Genomic DNA, 19,174 nt, shown 5'->3' on the forward strand with positions numbered 1-19,174 from the left:
TCGGCTCATTAAACGCAGTTAAAGTGCAAATCCCCTCATTCTGACAGTAGTGATCACAAGGGTTCTCTTTCTGGTCACAGCGCTGACTTTTAAACCCAACAGAGCATCTGCAGAATTTCAGTAAAATACAGCTAAATAAAGCATCTGACTTTTTTTCCCAAATGTTTCAAATTCATTTCATACAGAAATAGTAACACATGAACAAACTTTTTCCCAGGTATGCTCACTTATTTCTTATATACACACTCATCATAGGCTATTCTGACAAGGTGGGGAACAGAATGCAGACGTGGATCATATGTGGGCATCATCCTTCTGGTCAAGCAGTGATAAAAGAAAACTCAAAATAGAGATCACACAGGTTGAATGGTCTTATTTCAAGCTTTCCATTATGGACAATCAGGTCTTTGAAAAGGGAATACATTAAATTCCAGATTTTCTCAGGAGCAGAGAATCTACAATACTTTCCAAACATTTAGAAACCCAGATGAGAGGGAAAGTATTACAAAAGAGACAGGGGCTTAATAGGTTTACATAATACAACACTCAAAACCTGATACAAAAAATCAAATAGTGTTATACTTTTGAAAAGATACCTTACAGACTTTGAAAAGAATGGTCCTAAGTACCAAAGTATTTATAAATATGATTATGTCTGGGTTTCACATATCTATTGTAAATAAGGTCAATTAAATTAGAACAATTTTTACTGGCATTTCCAAGTTCAAAGATCTCTGAATGTTTGAAATGGGTATGATGCTAAGAAGTGAATGAGCTTTTCCATATGAAATCACTAGCAAATTGATGAGGGAGGAGATTCTGTAGTACATGAGCCAATGAGGAACAATACTTGATCAGAGATGTCCACGAAACATTCATTTAAAATATGTTACGCCAAGAAAGGAGAACAATAGAGCAAGGATTCCATGTACATCTAAAGTTGTTATCATAAAATGCCCACAACGTTAGAAAATACTCACAGACACACAGGTACATTTGTCTCTGGGTCCAGCTGGCACGTGCCACCATTGTAACAGTAGCCATCACATAGCTGGCAGCTAGAGGCAATCTTTCCATTAGTGCAGCTGCAGCAACAAAGAAAAAAAGTCTCATTGTTTCTGGCGTGATTATTGTTGAGAGCTGACACAAATTCTCTAAAGATGAGAATATTCATCATAGCAGACTAATGCAGTGGCTGGCTAAAAGTAGGTTTTCAGAAAGAGAGACTTGCTGGAGGCAAAGATGTTTTTTAATAGAATGATGACAAATAAAATTTTTCTTTTGGTAATTTTCAAATTTTCAACCCATTTGTTTAATATAAGAATTTAATATAGCTAGATATAGGTGTGAAAAAAATACTCTAGTGTCTATCACTTACACTTCAGGGAGACATTAGCATCAGTATCTTATTCCCTTTTCATATTACCAGAGTTTGGTGACATTTTTATTATTTATAAACCACATTATCAAATACTCTGGAAGCAAATGCTTCAGCTATTCCTTCTAAACTGGGAAGTCTGGTCCAAAGAACTGTTATGAGTTTTAGACTCCACATTTTGTATGAAAGCATAGAACTATTCTGTAGTCACTTTTACCCCACTGTTTCTCCCTGAATATGTACTATAATTAGTGTCAAACTCTTTTTATTCTAAAGGAAAAAACGTTAACAGTTCATTGCAAAAATAAACAGTAATATTATAGGAACAATATGCAATATGGCAACAAAGTAATTAGGTAGGCTTTCTTGGAAAATTTTTGGAAATGCTTCTAATTTATAGTACATTACCTGTCTGGGATAAGAATAAGCACTGTGGCTATTGCTACATGGGAAAAACAAGCATAATGATAAGAGGAAAATTACAGAAATTTCTTACTTGCCATGTTATATTTTTAAATAAATAAACGAATAAACAAATACTATTAGATCGGACATTGAAAATTGTTGGTGGAACAGAGAAAAGTATATTGACATTCCAAATTATTGAGAGAAACTCTTCTATGAGAAGTATGGTAATAGAATCATACAAGCCTTGGCCCAGATCAGAATCACAACGGATAATGTCAATATTCCGATTATGAGATCATGTTAGTACTAAGTGCTATGAAGTAATCAATGCTATCACAATAAATCTGGACATAACCTTGATAAAGAAATCAGGCTGCAATATCATTGATTGATCACTTTGATCTTCTTCATGGTGGGTACCTATTGCAGTACATCCATCATAGAGAAATTCCCAATGATAGGTTAGATATTTGAAATAATTGGTTAGCAATCCCATAGTTTATTTATTCTGTGCATATTTATTTGGCCTCTTGTGGGTGGTAGGGCTGCTGGAAATGAACTGAACTGCTTACACTTTCCCAGAAGTTTAATTTAAAGATTTCTTTTTAAGAACCTGGATTTAAAAATCACATTTCTTTTCAAGATAAACAGAAGCAGTGAGTCAATTATATACCAGATATGAAATGGAGACACATGAAAGTGGAATTAAACATGGGGAAGAAGGTAGTGGTTTAAAGTTTCCAAGATTTAACAAAGAATATCACATTCTTTATAATCTATAGAGCCATACGAATATGGATGCAAAGTGAGTCAAGTACATATTTAATGGTAGTGGTGTCTGATATGTTAAATTGATCTGGGAGACTTTTCCTTGCTCTCCTTGCCCAGCCTCCTTGAAAATCGAAGAGCAGAAAGTTATAGTTTCATGTTCAATCAAAGGGACAACATCAAGGAGAAAAATTAGCTCATCATACATTAAAGAATTTTTCACAAAAAGATAACTATACACCAAATATCATCTTTTAAAAGAGAAAAATATTCTAATTATCGATTGCTTTTAAACTTCTGCTTCCAAGAGTTATAAGAGATGTTGCCCTGTTCTCCTTCTAAAGGTTTTGTTTGAATCCTAAACTTTAGACAGAACTTTGTAGATATTTCAAATGTGAAATACAAGTTATCCAAATCATTGTAATACATCAAAGAGTACAACTTATATTTTAATGTAGGTTTTCATCATAATTTCATTTCTTAGAAATGTTACATGTGCGTGCATGCAGACACACTTTGTAATTAGCAGTTGTCCAGTAAAGAGAAAGAATTCTCATAAAAATTTGACATCACAGTGGTATTATTTAGGTTATTCAAAATTATGATCAAGACTTTCTTCAATAATATTTACTGAGGAAGAGAGAAAAATACACAATTAGCTCTGTTTCAAAGATTATACTCATTATAATTGACAGAGCATCTATTCTTTACTGAAGTTGACAGCTCATAGGCTGTGCATTAGAAATACATGACTCTTTGGAATCGCAAGTGTACATGCAACTTGAATTTTCCCATTTCAGTAAAAAAATATTTAACTCAGTTGTGATTTTGTTTTAGTATCAGTTCTTTACCCATGAAATAGAAATCCCAACATCTCTGCAAGCTTTAGTTAATGCTAAGATGAAAAGTATCATAGAAATGAAAACAAACTTAAAGTTTCAAAATACCCAAAGAGTCCTGTTTGTACTATCATGTTCATATGTTATTATAGCCTATCTGATAAATCAAATATTATACCCTTATCTTTAAACTTCCACTATCAACTCACTGCTAGCAACTATTATTTATCCATTCTTACATATAGGTTTCCAGAAAGATCTTTTAAGAGTCAAGGACTATAATGTTGGACCTTCAAAAGCCTACTCAGGTTATGAGGTTCTAGTGTTTCTAGGTTGGTGAAGCCAGTATTCTCTGTTAAGGAGGCAGTACCGAGGGTCCTAAGAGTTCGGCCCTTCATTCCTCACACGGAACTGCCCTGTGTGATGGAAACAGGGTGTGTGTCTCTGCATGAGCTTCTCCAAGATAAACTAGGTTGCAAACTATGGCTCATAGCCTTTTTTATACGATGGTCCATGATTCCTTGTGTGACTGGGATGGGGTTGTGAAGAAGATTCTACAGTGCATTCCTGACATGGTACGCTAGACATAAAGAAAGATGTATGCTCAGTAATTAAAATCAAGTTCTGTCATGCTAAAGTTTCATCACAAAAAACTGATGAGCTTAATGAGCAAAGATGATTTTGGTAGTTTATATGAAAATGCATTTCGCTTTTATGTACTTATCAAAGGCATATATTATAATTAGTCATATTTTAAATTACTTTAGTTAAAAATAATGTACTTTCAAAGGACACAATTTGAGGGTTTGAGTAAATGTCATTTATAGTGATAACACAAATCATACATGGAGTAATTCTAAAATGAGAGTAAATAAAAAAGAAAAAAATGTCGATGCTGTCTGTAATAAAATTTTATGGGGCCTTGTTTGGCAGAGCAACATAACTCAGGGCTTGCAGAGCTGTCTTGGCGGAAGCTGTGACATGAACCCTTTAAGGCGTGCTTTCCTATTGCATATGCTCGTTTATTATATTCCTAGGGCAAGTGATAGAGTACAGTCCTTTATAAGCCCTTTTTTAAAAAAACCTGTTAAAAGAAGTTCAGAGTGAGAATTGATCTCTAACCCCAGTGGCATAAATTTGTTTCATGCTAGAAACTGAATGGCATTACTCTTTAGCTGCAGAGTTCTGTTTTCCATTCACTTGATCTTAAAGCCAAAGAGCAAAAGGCAATGTAATCAAAATCTAACTTGGACATTTTTGTTGTGGTTGCTTCCTAGGAAACATTATTCCTTCTACTTATTTTGTACAATAATTTTCAAAGTCAGATAAAAAGATTAAATTTTATTTCCATTAGATAGGTCTTCTGCTTCTTCCACAAAGGATCATTTTGTAAAATCAGAAAGGCAAACACTCATTGTTGATAATAATGATGAAACAAAAGCCTGAGCTATTCTAATTTAGAAGTATTACATATAGCTTTTTGAAAGTATGTTGCATTTCACTTTTACTTGCTTACTATTAGGAATATTCTTTATAGGCAATGACCTGATCATGTCATTACATGATAAATGTTCATATTACACAGATGTACATAATAGGTTTTTAATAAGTTTTGGTTTAATCAAAATGAATTGAACTCTATCTCTAGCCAAAAAAGAAAAAAAAGAGAGAGAGAGAGAGAATGGAATGGTTGCCATATTGAATTTTAGAATAAAAATAATTTACATTGTTTTCTCTGTTTACTTCTGGATTGCGATGTCCTTTGGGGTTCAAATGTTTTTATAAAGTAAGGTAGCTGTCTACTTACTTGCAAGATATATCTTCACTGTCTTTATTTATAATGCAATGTCCCCCATGGCACCTTATACATTTGTCAACCTCGCATTTTGGTCCTTCGTAGCGTGTTGGACAGACACATTCCACACTTCCGTCATCCCCAATGGTACAGGATTCAGAATTCACACAGTAGTGATGACACACATCTAGAAAGAATGCACAACATAGAAATGAAATTTCTTTAAATATTTCAAGATTTTTTCTTGAGTCACAATAAATGTTACCTTTCACTTAATATTTTAAAATGGTCAGAGAATAGGTAGATTAATTTACAAAAGCAGCCTGTAACTGCATGTAACCAGAATTCTTTAATAATGTCATTGGTTCCTCTTTTTGCCTGAGTTAGGCATCATTTCATCTTTCTAGGAGGAGATGGGTTATATTGATATAATACTAAGTGACAAACTCTTTAGGTTCTGAGTTTTAAAGTTTAAGTTCACAAGTTTCCTCAGCTTTCCTTCTAATGAGAAATATTACTGTTATTCTGAAATGAACAGAAATGCTCAAAATTTCTTTAGATGTCATTTATCTTTGTCACTCTTCGCATCTCTTTTCATCCAGAGAACAGGGTAGTGAGTGGTGAGTAGGGGAATCCTACCTCTTCACTAGCTTTTGGTGTGGTGGAAAGAAGCCTCCCTCTATGAGCCAGAACAGGCCCAGTATTTCCAAACGCCTGGGCAGGTAAGCAGACAGGAGGTGTGCCTCTCATGGAACCCTAATAGAAAGGTAGACTGGAAGACTAACTGATCCATCATGGGTAGAAAGTGATAACAGAAGTCTAGACTACTGCCCCCTCCTAGGTGAGAACCTAACCTCCCCATCAGTCAGAGGGAAAACCTCCCTGTAGCTGAGCCCTTTACTTTGGAAGATGTTTCCTACTGAGCACTACAGACAATTTTCTCAACCACAAAGGAAGTCTTCCTCAAATATTTCTATACCTCTTGAACGTCAGTAATAAAACAAAGACCATTTAATAATATAAGAACCACATTGACTTTGCAATTAGATATTCTGCCTGTCTTTTGAAAAACGAGTTTATATGTCTGTTGACATGTCAATGTATTCGAATTTACCATATTCAAAATATTGAAATTTATAGTACAAATAATCGTAAGCAGAAGAACTGGTCAAATTGATCCCAGACTTTGTGTTTGGAGCTGCAATTTCATTTTAGCTATCTAACCATGAAGCAATGTTAAATGAGATTAGCTGAGATAAAAATCACAATTTATAAACTTTAACCTGCAATAAGACAGTTATGGTAGGTGAGAAAAATTAAAACATAATTTATAATTTTCATGTTTGTGTATTTATCTAGCTGTTTATTAAATCAGACAGAAATTAAATTTACTGACAGGCTTGCTTCATATTTATGGAAATTTATTTCAAGCATTCTTCTGTTTGCTGTTGCTTTATGCCAAGTGCCCTTGTTGCAATTCCATGCTGAAGCTTATTACTAAGGGTCTTGGCTGTACGTAAGGAAAGCAGCACTTTTGAAAGGTCAGAGACGTGGAGATCTAAAAATTAAGTCAGTGTTAGTATCTGTCCATTATGATGTCTATCTGTAGTTGTTCTAGGCTTGGCAGGTAGAGTTTACACAGCACAGCTTCTGTTTTTATTTATGAAGAATGTATTAGCAGCAGCCTACATAATCATCTAGTACCATCTCCTATGCAGAAATCTCTAAAGAAAAATTTTCCTTCGTCAGGTTGCTACATACCACTTATTGACAGAGAGCTCTTTTAATATTGTCTCTAATTGCTTTAAATTTCATTCTTTGGTCCTGGTTCAAGATCTTCATATTATGAGGTTTTTCCACAGTGGATAATTCATCAGAATCATGTAGGTAACTTATTTGCAAATAAAAATTCCAGTGTCTTTCCCTTTCATCCACCACCACCCCTGGATTCCAATTTATAGATCATAAATGAGGCCCAAGTGATCCCCGTGGGACTGGTTGAGTAAATAGAATTTGGGAACGAGGGAATGTAAGAAATCGGAAAACAATTTACTGATTAGCAAAGGGACTACATTGTCTCATAATCGTAAATAGATTTGATTTGACTAAAATAGCTTATTTCTTGACTAATTTGTGAGCCCTAATTAAAATGCAATTTTTAACCTAAAATTTTGGACCACTTTTTTTTATAATCACATCACTGAGAAGGCCTAAGAAACTTGAAAAACTGGGTTAACATTCTGAGGGCTGATGATTGCCCTACACCATACTGTAGCAAGGAACAGTTTGCACTTATCTAGGGTGCTAAAGGTCAAAGTTAAAAACTTACCTACAATTTACTAATTATAACTAGTTTTGGTGCATAAATTAAATCTGTTTTAGACTAAGATTATAAAGATGTGAGAATATATACAACTCATTAGTAATCAAGGAAATACAAATTAACAGCTCAAAGAAATACCATTGCACACATACCAAATTGACAACAAATAGCAGAAACTCTCATACACTAGTAGTGGGAATATAAACTGGTTCAACCAATTTGGGAAACAATTGACAGTATATACTAAATTTGAACATAACCACACTTAATGACTTAGCATTTTTACTCTTAATATACTGTATATCCCAGAGAAAAGCATGTACATGTGCACAAAAACATGTACATAATATGCACAGCAATAGTTTTAGAAATAGCCAAAAACAGAAAATAATCTAAATGCCCATTGTAAGAAGAATGGAGAAACTGTAGTTCATATATATATGTATATTTATATGTAAAGAGATAAATGAAAAATGAAGACATTACAGTTATACACAACGACATGGATGAATCTCACAAAAATAATATTGAGAGAAAAATGTTGGACAGAAAAATATATATACTACTTTTTTATTTATATAACTTCGAAAGGCAAAACTAATCTATGGTTTTAAGAGTCAAAAATGAGTTATTTTTGAGAAGAAGGAAAGGGATAGTGATGAAGAACACCAGGGGGCATCTGAGGTAATGACAATGTTTATTTGTGACCTGAATGTTGGTTTACACTGGTATGTACACCTGGGGATAAATTATTGAACTGTATACCTGTGATTTTAAACATTTCTATGTATATTATTTTTCCATAGAAAGATTTTTTTAATCTAATGGCATATAAGCTACAATGAGAATATTTTATAAATTCTGCTTAATTTGCTAACCAGGCTAATAGCTTTTGTCTTTACAGACGATATTTTTTAAAGGAATTCATGGTCCACTTTTTATGCTTTAAAGGAAATTCTCTGGAGAAATGTCTATTTAGGTCTTCTGTCCATTTATGGATTGGGTTGTTTGTTTTTTTTTGATACTGAGCTGCATGAGCTGCTTGTAAATTTTGGAGACTAATCCTTTGTCAGTTGTTTCATTTGCAAATATTTTCTCCCATTCTGAGGGTTGTCTTTTCATCTTGTTTATGGTTTCCTTTGCTGTGCAAAAGCTTTTAAGTTTCATTAGGTCCCATTTGTTTATTTGTGTTTTTATTTCCATTTCTCTGGGAGATGGGTCAAAAAGGATCTTGATGTGATGTATGTCAAAGAGTGTTCTTCCTATGTTTTCCTCTAAGAGTTTTATAGTGTCTGGCCTTACATTTAGGTCTTTAATCTATTTTGAGTTTATTTTTGTGTATGGGGTTAGGGAGTGTTCTAATTTCATTCTTTTACGTGTAGGTGTCCAGTTTTCCCAGCACCACTTATTGAAGAGGGTGTCTTTTCCCCATTGTATATTCTTGCCTCCTTTATCAAAAATAAGGTGACCATATGTGCATGGGTTTATCTCTGGGCTTTCTATCCTGTTCCATTGATCTATATTTCTGTTTTTGTGCCAGTACCATACTGTCTTGATTACTGTAGCTTTGTAGTATAGTCTGAAGTCTGGGTGCCTGATTCCTCCAGCTCCATTTTTCTTTCTCAAGATTGCTTTGGCTATTTGGGGTCTTTGTGTTTCCATACAAATTGTGAAATTTTTTGTTCTAGTTCTGTGAAAAATGCCAGTGGTAGTTTGATAGGGATTGCATTGAATCTGTAGATTGCTTTGGGTAGTAGAGTCATTTTCACAATGTTGATTCTTCCAATCCAAGAACATGGTATATCTCTCCATCTGTTTGTATCATCTTTAATTTCTTTCATCACTGTCTTACAGTTTTCTGCATACAGGTCTTTTGTCTCCTTAGGTAGGTTTATTCCTAGGTATTTTATTCTTTTTGTTGCAATGGTAAATGGGAGTGTTTCCTTAATTTCTGTTTCAGATTTTTCATCATTAGTGTATAGGAATGCAAGAGATTTCTGTGCATTGATTTTGTATCCTGCTACTTTACCAAATTCATTGATTAGCTCTAGTAGTTTTCTGGTAGCATCTTTAGGATTCTCTATGTATAGTATCATGTCATCTGCAAATACAGATTGCCAACAAACATATGAAAGGATGCTCAACATCACCAATCATTAGAGAAATGCAAATCAAAACTACAATGAGGTATCACCTCACACCAGTCAGAATGGCCATCATCAAAAAAAATCTACAAACAATAAATGCTGGAGAGGGTATGGAGAAAAGAGAACCCTCTTGTATTGTTGGTGGGAATGTAAATTGATACAGCCACTATGGAGAACAGTATGGAAGTTCCTTAAAAAACTGAAAATAGAACTACCATATGACCCAGCAATCCCACTACTGGGCATATACTCTAAGAAAACCATAATTCAAAAAGAGTCATGTACAACAATGTTCATTGCAGCTCTATTTACAATAGCCAGGACATGGAAGCAACTAAGTGTCCATTGACAGATGAATGGATAAAGAAGATGCTGCACATATATACAATGGAATATTACTCAGCCATAAAAAGAAACGAAATTGAGTTATTTGTAGTGAACCTAGAGTCTGTCATACAGAGTGAAGTAAGTCAGAAGGAGAAAAACAAATACCATATGCTAACACATATATATGGAATCTAAAAAAAAAAAAAAAATGGTTCTGAAGAACCGAGGGGCAGGACAGGAATAAAGATGCACATGTAGAGATTGGACTTGACACGAGGAGGGGGAAGGGTAAGCTGGGACTAAGTGAGAGAGTGGCATGGACATATATACACTACCAAATGTAAAATAGATAGCTAGTGGGAAGCAGCCACATAGCACAGGGAGATCATCTCGGTGCTTTGTGACCACCTAAAGGGTTGGGATAGGGAGGGTGGGAGGGAGACGCATATAACACACCATTGTAAAGCAATTATGCTCCAATAAAGATGTTTAAATAAAAAGGAAATCCTCCACCCTTTAATGCTTTTAATATTTTTTGAAGCATGTCAGTTGCACATTATTCATTTGCAGTTGACTGGTCTCATGGCCTAAAAATGGAACCTAAAGAATGTAAAGAAATGTTTGCTAATATAAAATTGTGAAGTAAACAGATGTTAGAATATACAGTATAATAAATAATTCTAAATTGCATGCTGTTAAGCCATTCCATGTTTTCGCTCTAAAAAAGGCAGAAATAATTTTAGGCTCAGAACCCTTTCTCTACAGATATTCAAATGGAAGACATTTCATTTTTCCCAGTTTACATATTTAGCACTCTATGCTAAATTGAAGCTTAGGGACAGAGAGCTGCTCACTATACTCCAGCCCTGCCAGAGTGGCTTCCCAATGCCTACCTATGAAACTTTTCTGACTATCTCCCACTGTTAGGCTTAAGATGTGGAACATGTAGAGGATACTGAATTATATGTCTGGCTGCATCACTGTTAGGATTCTTGGGCCCAACACTTTTAATATATATTCCCTCCCTCCCTCCCCCCCCCATCTATTTCCTTCTTTCTTTCTCCTCTTAAAGCCTTCCCTATTTATTCAATTCCAACTCCAAGATTTCTGAACACAGGAGAAAGTAGATCTTACTTGATAGGGGACTTCAGCATCTTGTATTTAAACTATCATACAAGCACTGGATATTTGTAAATCGAAATAACTCCTTCAAAAGCTCTCTGATATTTCAAGTTTAATCATGTCACATACTACATGCAAGTCCAGGAAAAAGTCTGAAACGCCTGATGGTACTATTTCCAAATTGATTGACTCAACCAGAGTTCATGTTCTCTGCAACTGTCTCAATATCATGACAGGAATGTAGAGTAAGTCATAGGAATGCTACCTAATTTCTCTCTCATTCTCTTTTCAGCTATAATCCACTTTGAATTACAAGCATCTATGTAAAATTTGTATAAATATATGCTGTATTTTTATCAGTGTCTCCTCTCTATACACTCTCAAATAATTACTACATAGTCATAGTTAAATTCTAACTATCTCTTCAGTTATTTATTTAATAAAAGGAATACTTCATTAGCACTTCCCAATTCAGCAGAAATTTAGCAAAGTATGGAGAAGAATATTATATGAGAAGGCTCCTATGGTATGCAATTGTTCACTTTGATTCTAAGGAGTCTTCCTTGATAAGCTCAGAAACAGAGAGAAGTCTAACCATAACTGGAAGAACAATTTTTTTATCCTAGAGCACTGAAAATAGTTATCCTACACAGCTTACCACTTGAAGCATCAAAAATGCTTTAAAACCATTTTGAAAGTAATCTTTCTATTAGATAGATATGCATGTTCTTAACTAAAATATATTGGTATTTTTATTAATGACTCATTTATCACTCTATCAATTATTTATGTGAAATTACCTTTGCAGAAGTTTCATAACCTTCTGCTTTTTTTCATATTTCAGTTTTGACTAAGTGAAATGTTACCGATTATGAAGCAGTAGACAAATCTAAGTAAAATACTTAATTCCTCCCAAAGTATAAAAGAGTTAGGAATGTTGGTGGTTTGTTAAAACCAAGGTGTACCAAAAAGGGATCATCTTCTATTTTCTGACACAGAGACACACACACATACACGCACTTTCCCCAACACAATCATCTTTTTCCCCCCAAATTTTAAATTTAGCTTAATAATTATTGGAACTGAGAGAAAGTTAAAAAAAAAAATGCGGTAGACTAAAAGAAGGAAGGTTAGAAGAAAATACAGGTGACAGGAGACATTTTGGTAGAGAGGATGAAATAGGGAAGGAATTGAAGATTGAAGGCTGAAGATAAAAGAGGCTAGTCAGATTGGCCAGTAAGTGTTCAACAGCAACAGTCTGGAAATTATGGAAAGAAAAGCAGGTGGAACAATATAGTTGATCTAATTTTAAACACCATGATGATAAAATGGAAGTGGTGGATGTGTAATTATTTGCTGAGGACATGCATGTGTCTAATTGTATACTGGGAGCTGTGAGAAGAGTTCAGAAATACAAGACAGGACACCAGCTCTAGAGAGCTGACAAGCCAATTAAAAGGTTAAAACAAGAAGAAAAAAGCAATTAAAACCGATCTGAATAATGTCCACTGTGGCAAGAGCCTACATACATTACTACCAACAAAATCTTCCTTCCTTTGGAACATTCCAGCTCATAAGTTTTCAGCATTTTACTGACCTGAACGGCATAACAACTGAGATTTCTGTATATGATAAGAAGGAGCAATAATGAAATGCAATTAATTTGTGCTAAGAAAATAGAGATTACCATGAAATTATATAATAACACTTTATATTCACAATATAAAAATTGTTATAACCTGTGCAGGGTAATTACACTAAGAACTGCATAGCAGCACCAAACACAATCATGTAATCTAAAGGACAACGATGGATATATAATTACAGAGTATTCACATGGTAATTAAGTAGATAGTAACTGGAGAATAAGTGAATGGCTATTTTCTGCAACAGAAATGGAGTAATTTTCAAGGCAGATCATTATTGCACTGTCTCTTTTTCTCTTTCTCTTTTCTCTTTAAGCAACCAGAAATACAAGGAGATACTTCTTCCTTTAATATTTTTTACAGTATCTTAATAGACCACATAAAAATATGTGCATGTATGGGTATATATACAGGTTTATGAATATTCATGGGGAGCCAGATGCCTATAAAATCTCTAGCTGCATTTAACTTCTTTCCCAAATATTTCTTTCTACTGAAAAGTAATTGCCAAGACCATTTAGCTATTAACTCATATTTGCAACTGGGCTATTCACATTGTAATAGTTAGTGAAGTGTGAAATTTATTTAAAGAGAAGAAAACCAAACCAAAATATACTACCTAAACAGGAGCTGAAGATACTCAGTAAGAATAATGAGTAACCTGGAGAGTATTTAATTGGTAATACAGAGTGGTTATACAGGGGAGACTAAATTATGCAATCACATGTATGTACATCAATTGTCCTACTTCACTGAATTTTGACCTGGCCTTTAAAAAAATGTGAAAAAAATAAAAATTAAAAATAAAAAAATGCTATGTGAATTGGCTTTAAGATTCCTAATTTAAATAAGCATTTGATAATATAGGACCACACACACACACACACACACACACAATACACCAATAAATTAAAAGTAGGATGGTATTACTTTCACAAAGATTAGGTAAACCCACAGCACATACCCCCAGGCATTCTATAACTGAGCTCCAATTTCAGTGCAATTCATACTTCACCTTCACTGTTATTTGTCTCAGGAGAAGTAGGTTCTATGAATTTTGCTAACATTCTCCCTGCTGGGATATTTATAGCTGCTTCCACATATGTATAAAAGGCAGAAGAATTTCCAGAAGAGCCAACATGGTGTTCTATAAACTTTTGATGAATACTTATACTACAGTGACATAATAAAAAGAAAGAAAAAACAAAATCATTGGCCAGAATATGAGGGACTTGGAAGTTTAATTCAGCCCTTCCTCTGACTAACAATGTGACCTCATCTGAATTACTTGACTAACTTCTCCAAGATGCTCTTTGGTCATCTTTGAACAGAGTCAGTATTACTAAACACGCCTGAGATTATGTCATGATTCCCTGCTCACCCATCCATCCTCAACAATACCCTTAATATGAAAAAGGCCAACGAGAGACTGTTTTGAGTAAAATGATGGAAATGATGATTATGATGATAATAAACACTTGTTTTTAGCTGTCTTCTACATGCCAGGCACATGTGTTGGTTTTAGTCTCAGCATTACATGGTATTACCCTCATTTTATGGGTGATTACTCTGAGGCACAGAGAGGTTACACAACTTGCCAATGACGACACAAGAAAAAGTGAGAAGACTGAAATTCAAACCCAAATAAGTCAAACTCTAGAGAATAAACTCTTATTTTTCTTATTCAATTACTCAAACTCAAGAAAAAAAAAATCCAGAAAGTAATTTGGAATACCTTTGGAGTTCTTTTTTCCTTATATGTGTCTAAAACTGAACGGGCCTCCATCTATATAGATATCTGAAGGTCTAACCACCAGTCAGAATGCTAATGGACCCTGCAGTAGCAAGAACAACAGACCCAGAAGAGCTTACGTGATGCCACACAGACCAGCAAAATTAGAGCTCAGGAACTCAATCTGGACTCCTATATCTCATCCAAACATTCATTTTTCATGTGCCATTCTCAGCATTCCATCCCAACCCAAGTTGAACATTGGCCTCTCTAGCCACTGGTAATTGGCTTACAGCACTGGACTCTCTTACTTGAAGGAAACACCTAACCATACATATGATATATTCAGTATCAGGCAGGATCAGATCTGAGTCACTCTGGACAAATAGGAAACCAAAATAACAGCCAAGAAATCTCAAAGTACAACATTCCTGAGTGTCACCATTTGCTGACACATAATTTAAGATGAAAACATTTAGAAGGTTTTCTGGAAAAGTTTTCAGATTCTTAAAAATGTTAACAAAAGTGATGGCAGCCTTTCTTCTCTGGAGTCAATTTTTCATTTATCATGGTTTAGGAGGCAAAGAGATAAAGTAACTTGTATAACTTGCTTAGAATTTTATGATTGCTGTCTTTAAAGGATTATATTAAAAAATGAAAACAAATTTAAGAAATACTAGAATGTATTCTTTTTCACATTCCTCCAATGTTTGACACAGCCTAAGATATTTTAATAGTTAAACTTATTGCATAGTCCTAAATATATCTTCCGATTTCAGAAGTGAGTTTAATAAAGTAGGCAAACATTGAATCCAGGTATGCCAATTAAATATTCACTAGGGAAAAATGTGTGCAAAACTCTGATTAGAGCTGATAAATTTTCATCAGAAAAGCATGTTTAAGAAAATTAGCATTTTCTAATTTATTACTAAAAATAGAAATATATCCCAAATATTTTATAGAGAAAACTGCAAAAATTTAGAGTGAGATCTATTCTGAGCAGACACTGTCATCTCGGAGTATCCAGGTAAAAGGAAAATGTAAGATTCAGAAAGCCAATTTAATAAAATTTTCATTTGAGTGAGACATATGTGGTGGGATTTTAAAAGTACCAGCATTTAACTTCTCAACAGGCTGCTGTTTCAAAATGTATATTAACAATGATGGCATCAGTAATTTTAGCAATAGTCAAAATTAACTCATAAAACTATCATGGCAATGTTTTTTTCAAATATCAGAGAAACCTACATAACTTTTGTTTATAAAGGATGTTCTGGGTTGAGTATTCCTCTATTTTTAAAGCAATCCAGCTATAAAAGCTTTTAGCAAGTAACTATAAAGTGGCAGAGAGTCATTTGAGACTAGAAAGCAAGTTCACTTGCAGATGACCGCTAAATACAATTATCAGATGAGGTTAACTTAAAACCATACAAGTGAATAAGCATATGACGGCTTAAACGTAGAATAAGAATGAAGCACACACATATATGTAGTAACTCTCTCACCATAAACAAACCATTTACCATGTTTAGGCCCTAATTTCTTTATCAGGATATTGAATGGTACTAAAGTTCAATTCATTTCAGCCTAATAAAATTTATTAACATCTACTATGTTAATAGTATCTATAGTGTTAATATTGCCCTTACCCTCAGGGTGCCTATCATTTGATAGAACCTCAGGGCTAACACAACTGAAAAAAATTAAGATCAATAAAATATTTTAGTTAAGAACTATTTATTTAAGACAATTCAGAGCACAAATTAATAACTCATTTGTAGAAAACTAGAAAGAATTTCATGGAAAAATGAGAGGTGAACAATGCTTGGAATTGATCATGGAAAAGATCATCTCAGATGGAAGTATCATTAAGAAAGTTATTGTCATCATGTTGTAGCCTAAAGAGAGGGCAGGGAATGTCTTACCTCATACTGGGAGAAGACATGGCTATCGTAGACAAACTCATGCAGTTCCTATATACATATTTTTTCTCCTTCTTTCTCTATCTCTTCTCCATTCCAACTTTTCATCCTTTCTTTCTTCCAAGCTACTCACTTCAAAACTAAATGTTAAAGTAATGATTTCTGATATACTTAGATGTAACTTCCTCCTACTTTTCCTTCAATATGTTACCTTGCAAAATACATAATATATATGTTTCTTTATATCCATATATAAATATCTTTACAGATATATAGAGAGGGGTTTTTACACTCGTGTGATAAGTGATTACTATTTAATGAGAGTTCCCTAAAATATTGAGAAAGTCATCTTGAAAAGGTCACCTGACAGAGTAATATGTAGCAAATTATAAAAGATATGCCCTGGTCAAATGTGCAAGTTTCCTTTAGGTTAGATGTGTAGTCATAAAACAGATTATTCAAATATAAAAATCGGCTTTCTACTTTACTTTCATAGTAATTCAAAGGTTACAGAAAATCACTTTAATTTTATTATTAATTAGTAGCACTACACTTTAACATGATTAGAACTAGGCATTGAATTACTGCAATTAATCAATAAACAATTTAATCCAGTATACTTTTGATTTATAAAGATTATTGTTCTTTGAAAACATTCTTGTAAATTGTTTCAACCTTAAGGCGATGAGATTAACTCATTACTCTTTTACTACCCAGCTTACAAAAAGATACTGTAGCAATACACTTTTGATATACTAACTAATGTGTTTTAGTTTCTATAGCCCCCTGACTCTTTTCTTCATTCAGACTGTATTAGGTTCTTAACTTACCCTGCTTTATTTTTCATCATCTCATTTCTCACCACCTGACACTTAATATGTTTGCATATTTTTTATAAATACTAAAGTGTACCATGAGAGCAGTTTTCTGTTTTATTCATGACTAACTCTCAAGCCTCAGTGGCTGTCACACATTAAATGGCCTACTTATATTTGCTGAATTAATGAATGAGCACTGCCCCTTGGAAAGCAGGGCACTTCAGAAGGCAGAGAACAAGAGTCATACTGTAGATTTTTTAGTTTTAAAACTCCAAAGGCAGTTACAAATTTATGTAAATATGAGATCAATCAAGGTTAGTTTTACTTACTCCTGAAACTAACTGAAGTTTGCCAGGATATATATGTGTGTTTCAGTTGGGGAGAGGAAGGTGGGAGATGAAAGAGGAAATTCGGATGGGAAGCAAAGATAGATGCCATACAGCCAGTCTCAGTGAAAAGGGCTCTTGGATATCTAGTGTCTACATAAAACAGACATTCAGCTGCTGGATCAATGAAACAACTACCAGATACTCCAGACGACCAGGTGAATGAAAGATGTGACCTACCATTTTCCCAGAAATGGGCATTCCATAGACGGAGACTAAACTTTTCAGCTTCCAATAGGTTTCATTTTGTAGTCATAGCCTAACCTATGTATGAAAGTAAACCTAGGAGACTAGTTCAAGATGGTGGAGTAGAAGGACGTGCGCTCACTCCCTCTTGTGAGAGCACTGGAATCACAACTGACTGCTGAACAATCATCAACAGGAAGACACTGGAATTCACCAAAAAGGATACACCACATCCAAAGAAAAGGAGAAGCCGCAATGAGACGGTAGGAAGGGCGCAATCACAATTAAATCAAATCCCATAACCACTGGGTGGGTGACTCACAAACTGGAGAACACTTATACCACAGAAGTCCACCCACTGGAGTGAAGGTTCTGAGCCCCAGGTCAGGCTTCCCAACCTGGGGGTCCAGCAATGGGAGGAGGAATTCCCAGAGAAACAGACTTTGAAGGCTAGAGGGATTTGATTGCAGGATTTCGACAGGAGTGGGGGAGGCAGAGACTCCACTCTTGGAGGGCAAACACAAAGTAGTGTGCACATCGGGACACAGGGGAAGGAGCAGTGACCCCATAGGAGACTGAACCAAACCTACCTGCTAGTGTTGGAGGGTCTCCTGCAGAGGTGGGGGGTGGCTGTGGATTACCATTGGGACAAGGACACTGACAGCAGAAATTCTGTGAAGTGCTCCTTGGCGTGAGCGCTCCTGGAGTCCACCATTGGCCCGACCAAGGACCGGGAAGGCTCCAGTGATGGGCTGCCTCAGGCCAAACAACCAACCCAGCCCCACGCGTCAGCAGACAAGCAGATTAAAGTTTTACTGAGCTCTGCCCAACAGAGCAACACCCAGCTCTACCTACGACCAGTCCCTCCCATCAGGAAGCTTGGACAAGCCTCTTAGATAGCCTCATCCACCACAGAGCAGACAGCAGAAGCAAGAAGGACCACAATCCTGAAGTCTGTGGAACGAAAACCACATTCAAAGAAAGATAGAGAAAATGAAAAGGCAGAGGACTATGTACCAGATGAAGGATCAAGAAAAAACCCCAGAAAAATGACTAAATGAAGTGGAGATAGGCAAACTTCCAGAAAAATAATTCAGAATAATGAGAGTAGAGGTGATCCAAGACCTGGGAAAAAGAATGGAGGCAAAGATCAGAAGATGCAAGAAATGTTTAACAAAGACATAGAAGAATTAAAGACCAAAGAAACAGAGATGAACAATACAATAACTGAAATGAAAAATATACGAAAAGGAATCAATAGCAGAATAACCGAGGCAGAAGAACAGATAAGTGACCTGGAAGACAGAATGGTGGAGTTCACTGCTGCAGAACAGAATAAAGAAAAGAGAATGAAAAGAAATGAAGACAGACTAAGAG

General features: G+C 34.9%; 1 protein-coding gene across 1 annotated transcript in view; it reads right to left on the reverse strand.

The window, feature by feature from the left end:
- Window positions 1–19,174, reverse strand: part of LRP1B (LDL receptor related protein 1B) — a 1,885,740-nt gene that overhangs the window by 46,727 nt on the left and 1,819,839 nt on the right. The window contains exons 86-87 of the mRNA XM_082465229.1: window positions 5,201–5,375; window positions 981–1,085 (exon numbers count right to left, since the gene is read on the reverse strand). Of these exons, the coding sequence (XP_082321355.1) occupies window positions 981–1,085; window positions 5,201–5,375 (280 nt within the window). The remainder of the gene's footprint in view (window positions 1–980; window positions 1,086–5,200; window positions 5,376–19,174) is intronic.

This window comes from Balaenoptera physalus (genome assembly GCF_965194825.1).
Source record: "Balaenoptera physalus genome assembly, chromosome: 6".
Lineage (NCBI taxonomy): Eukaryota > Metazoa > Chordata > Mammalia > Artiodactyla > Balaenopteridae > Balaenoptera > Balaenoptera physalus.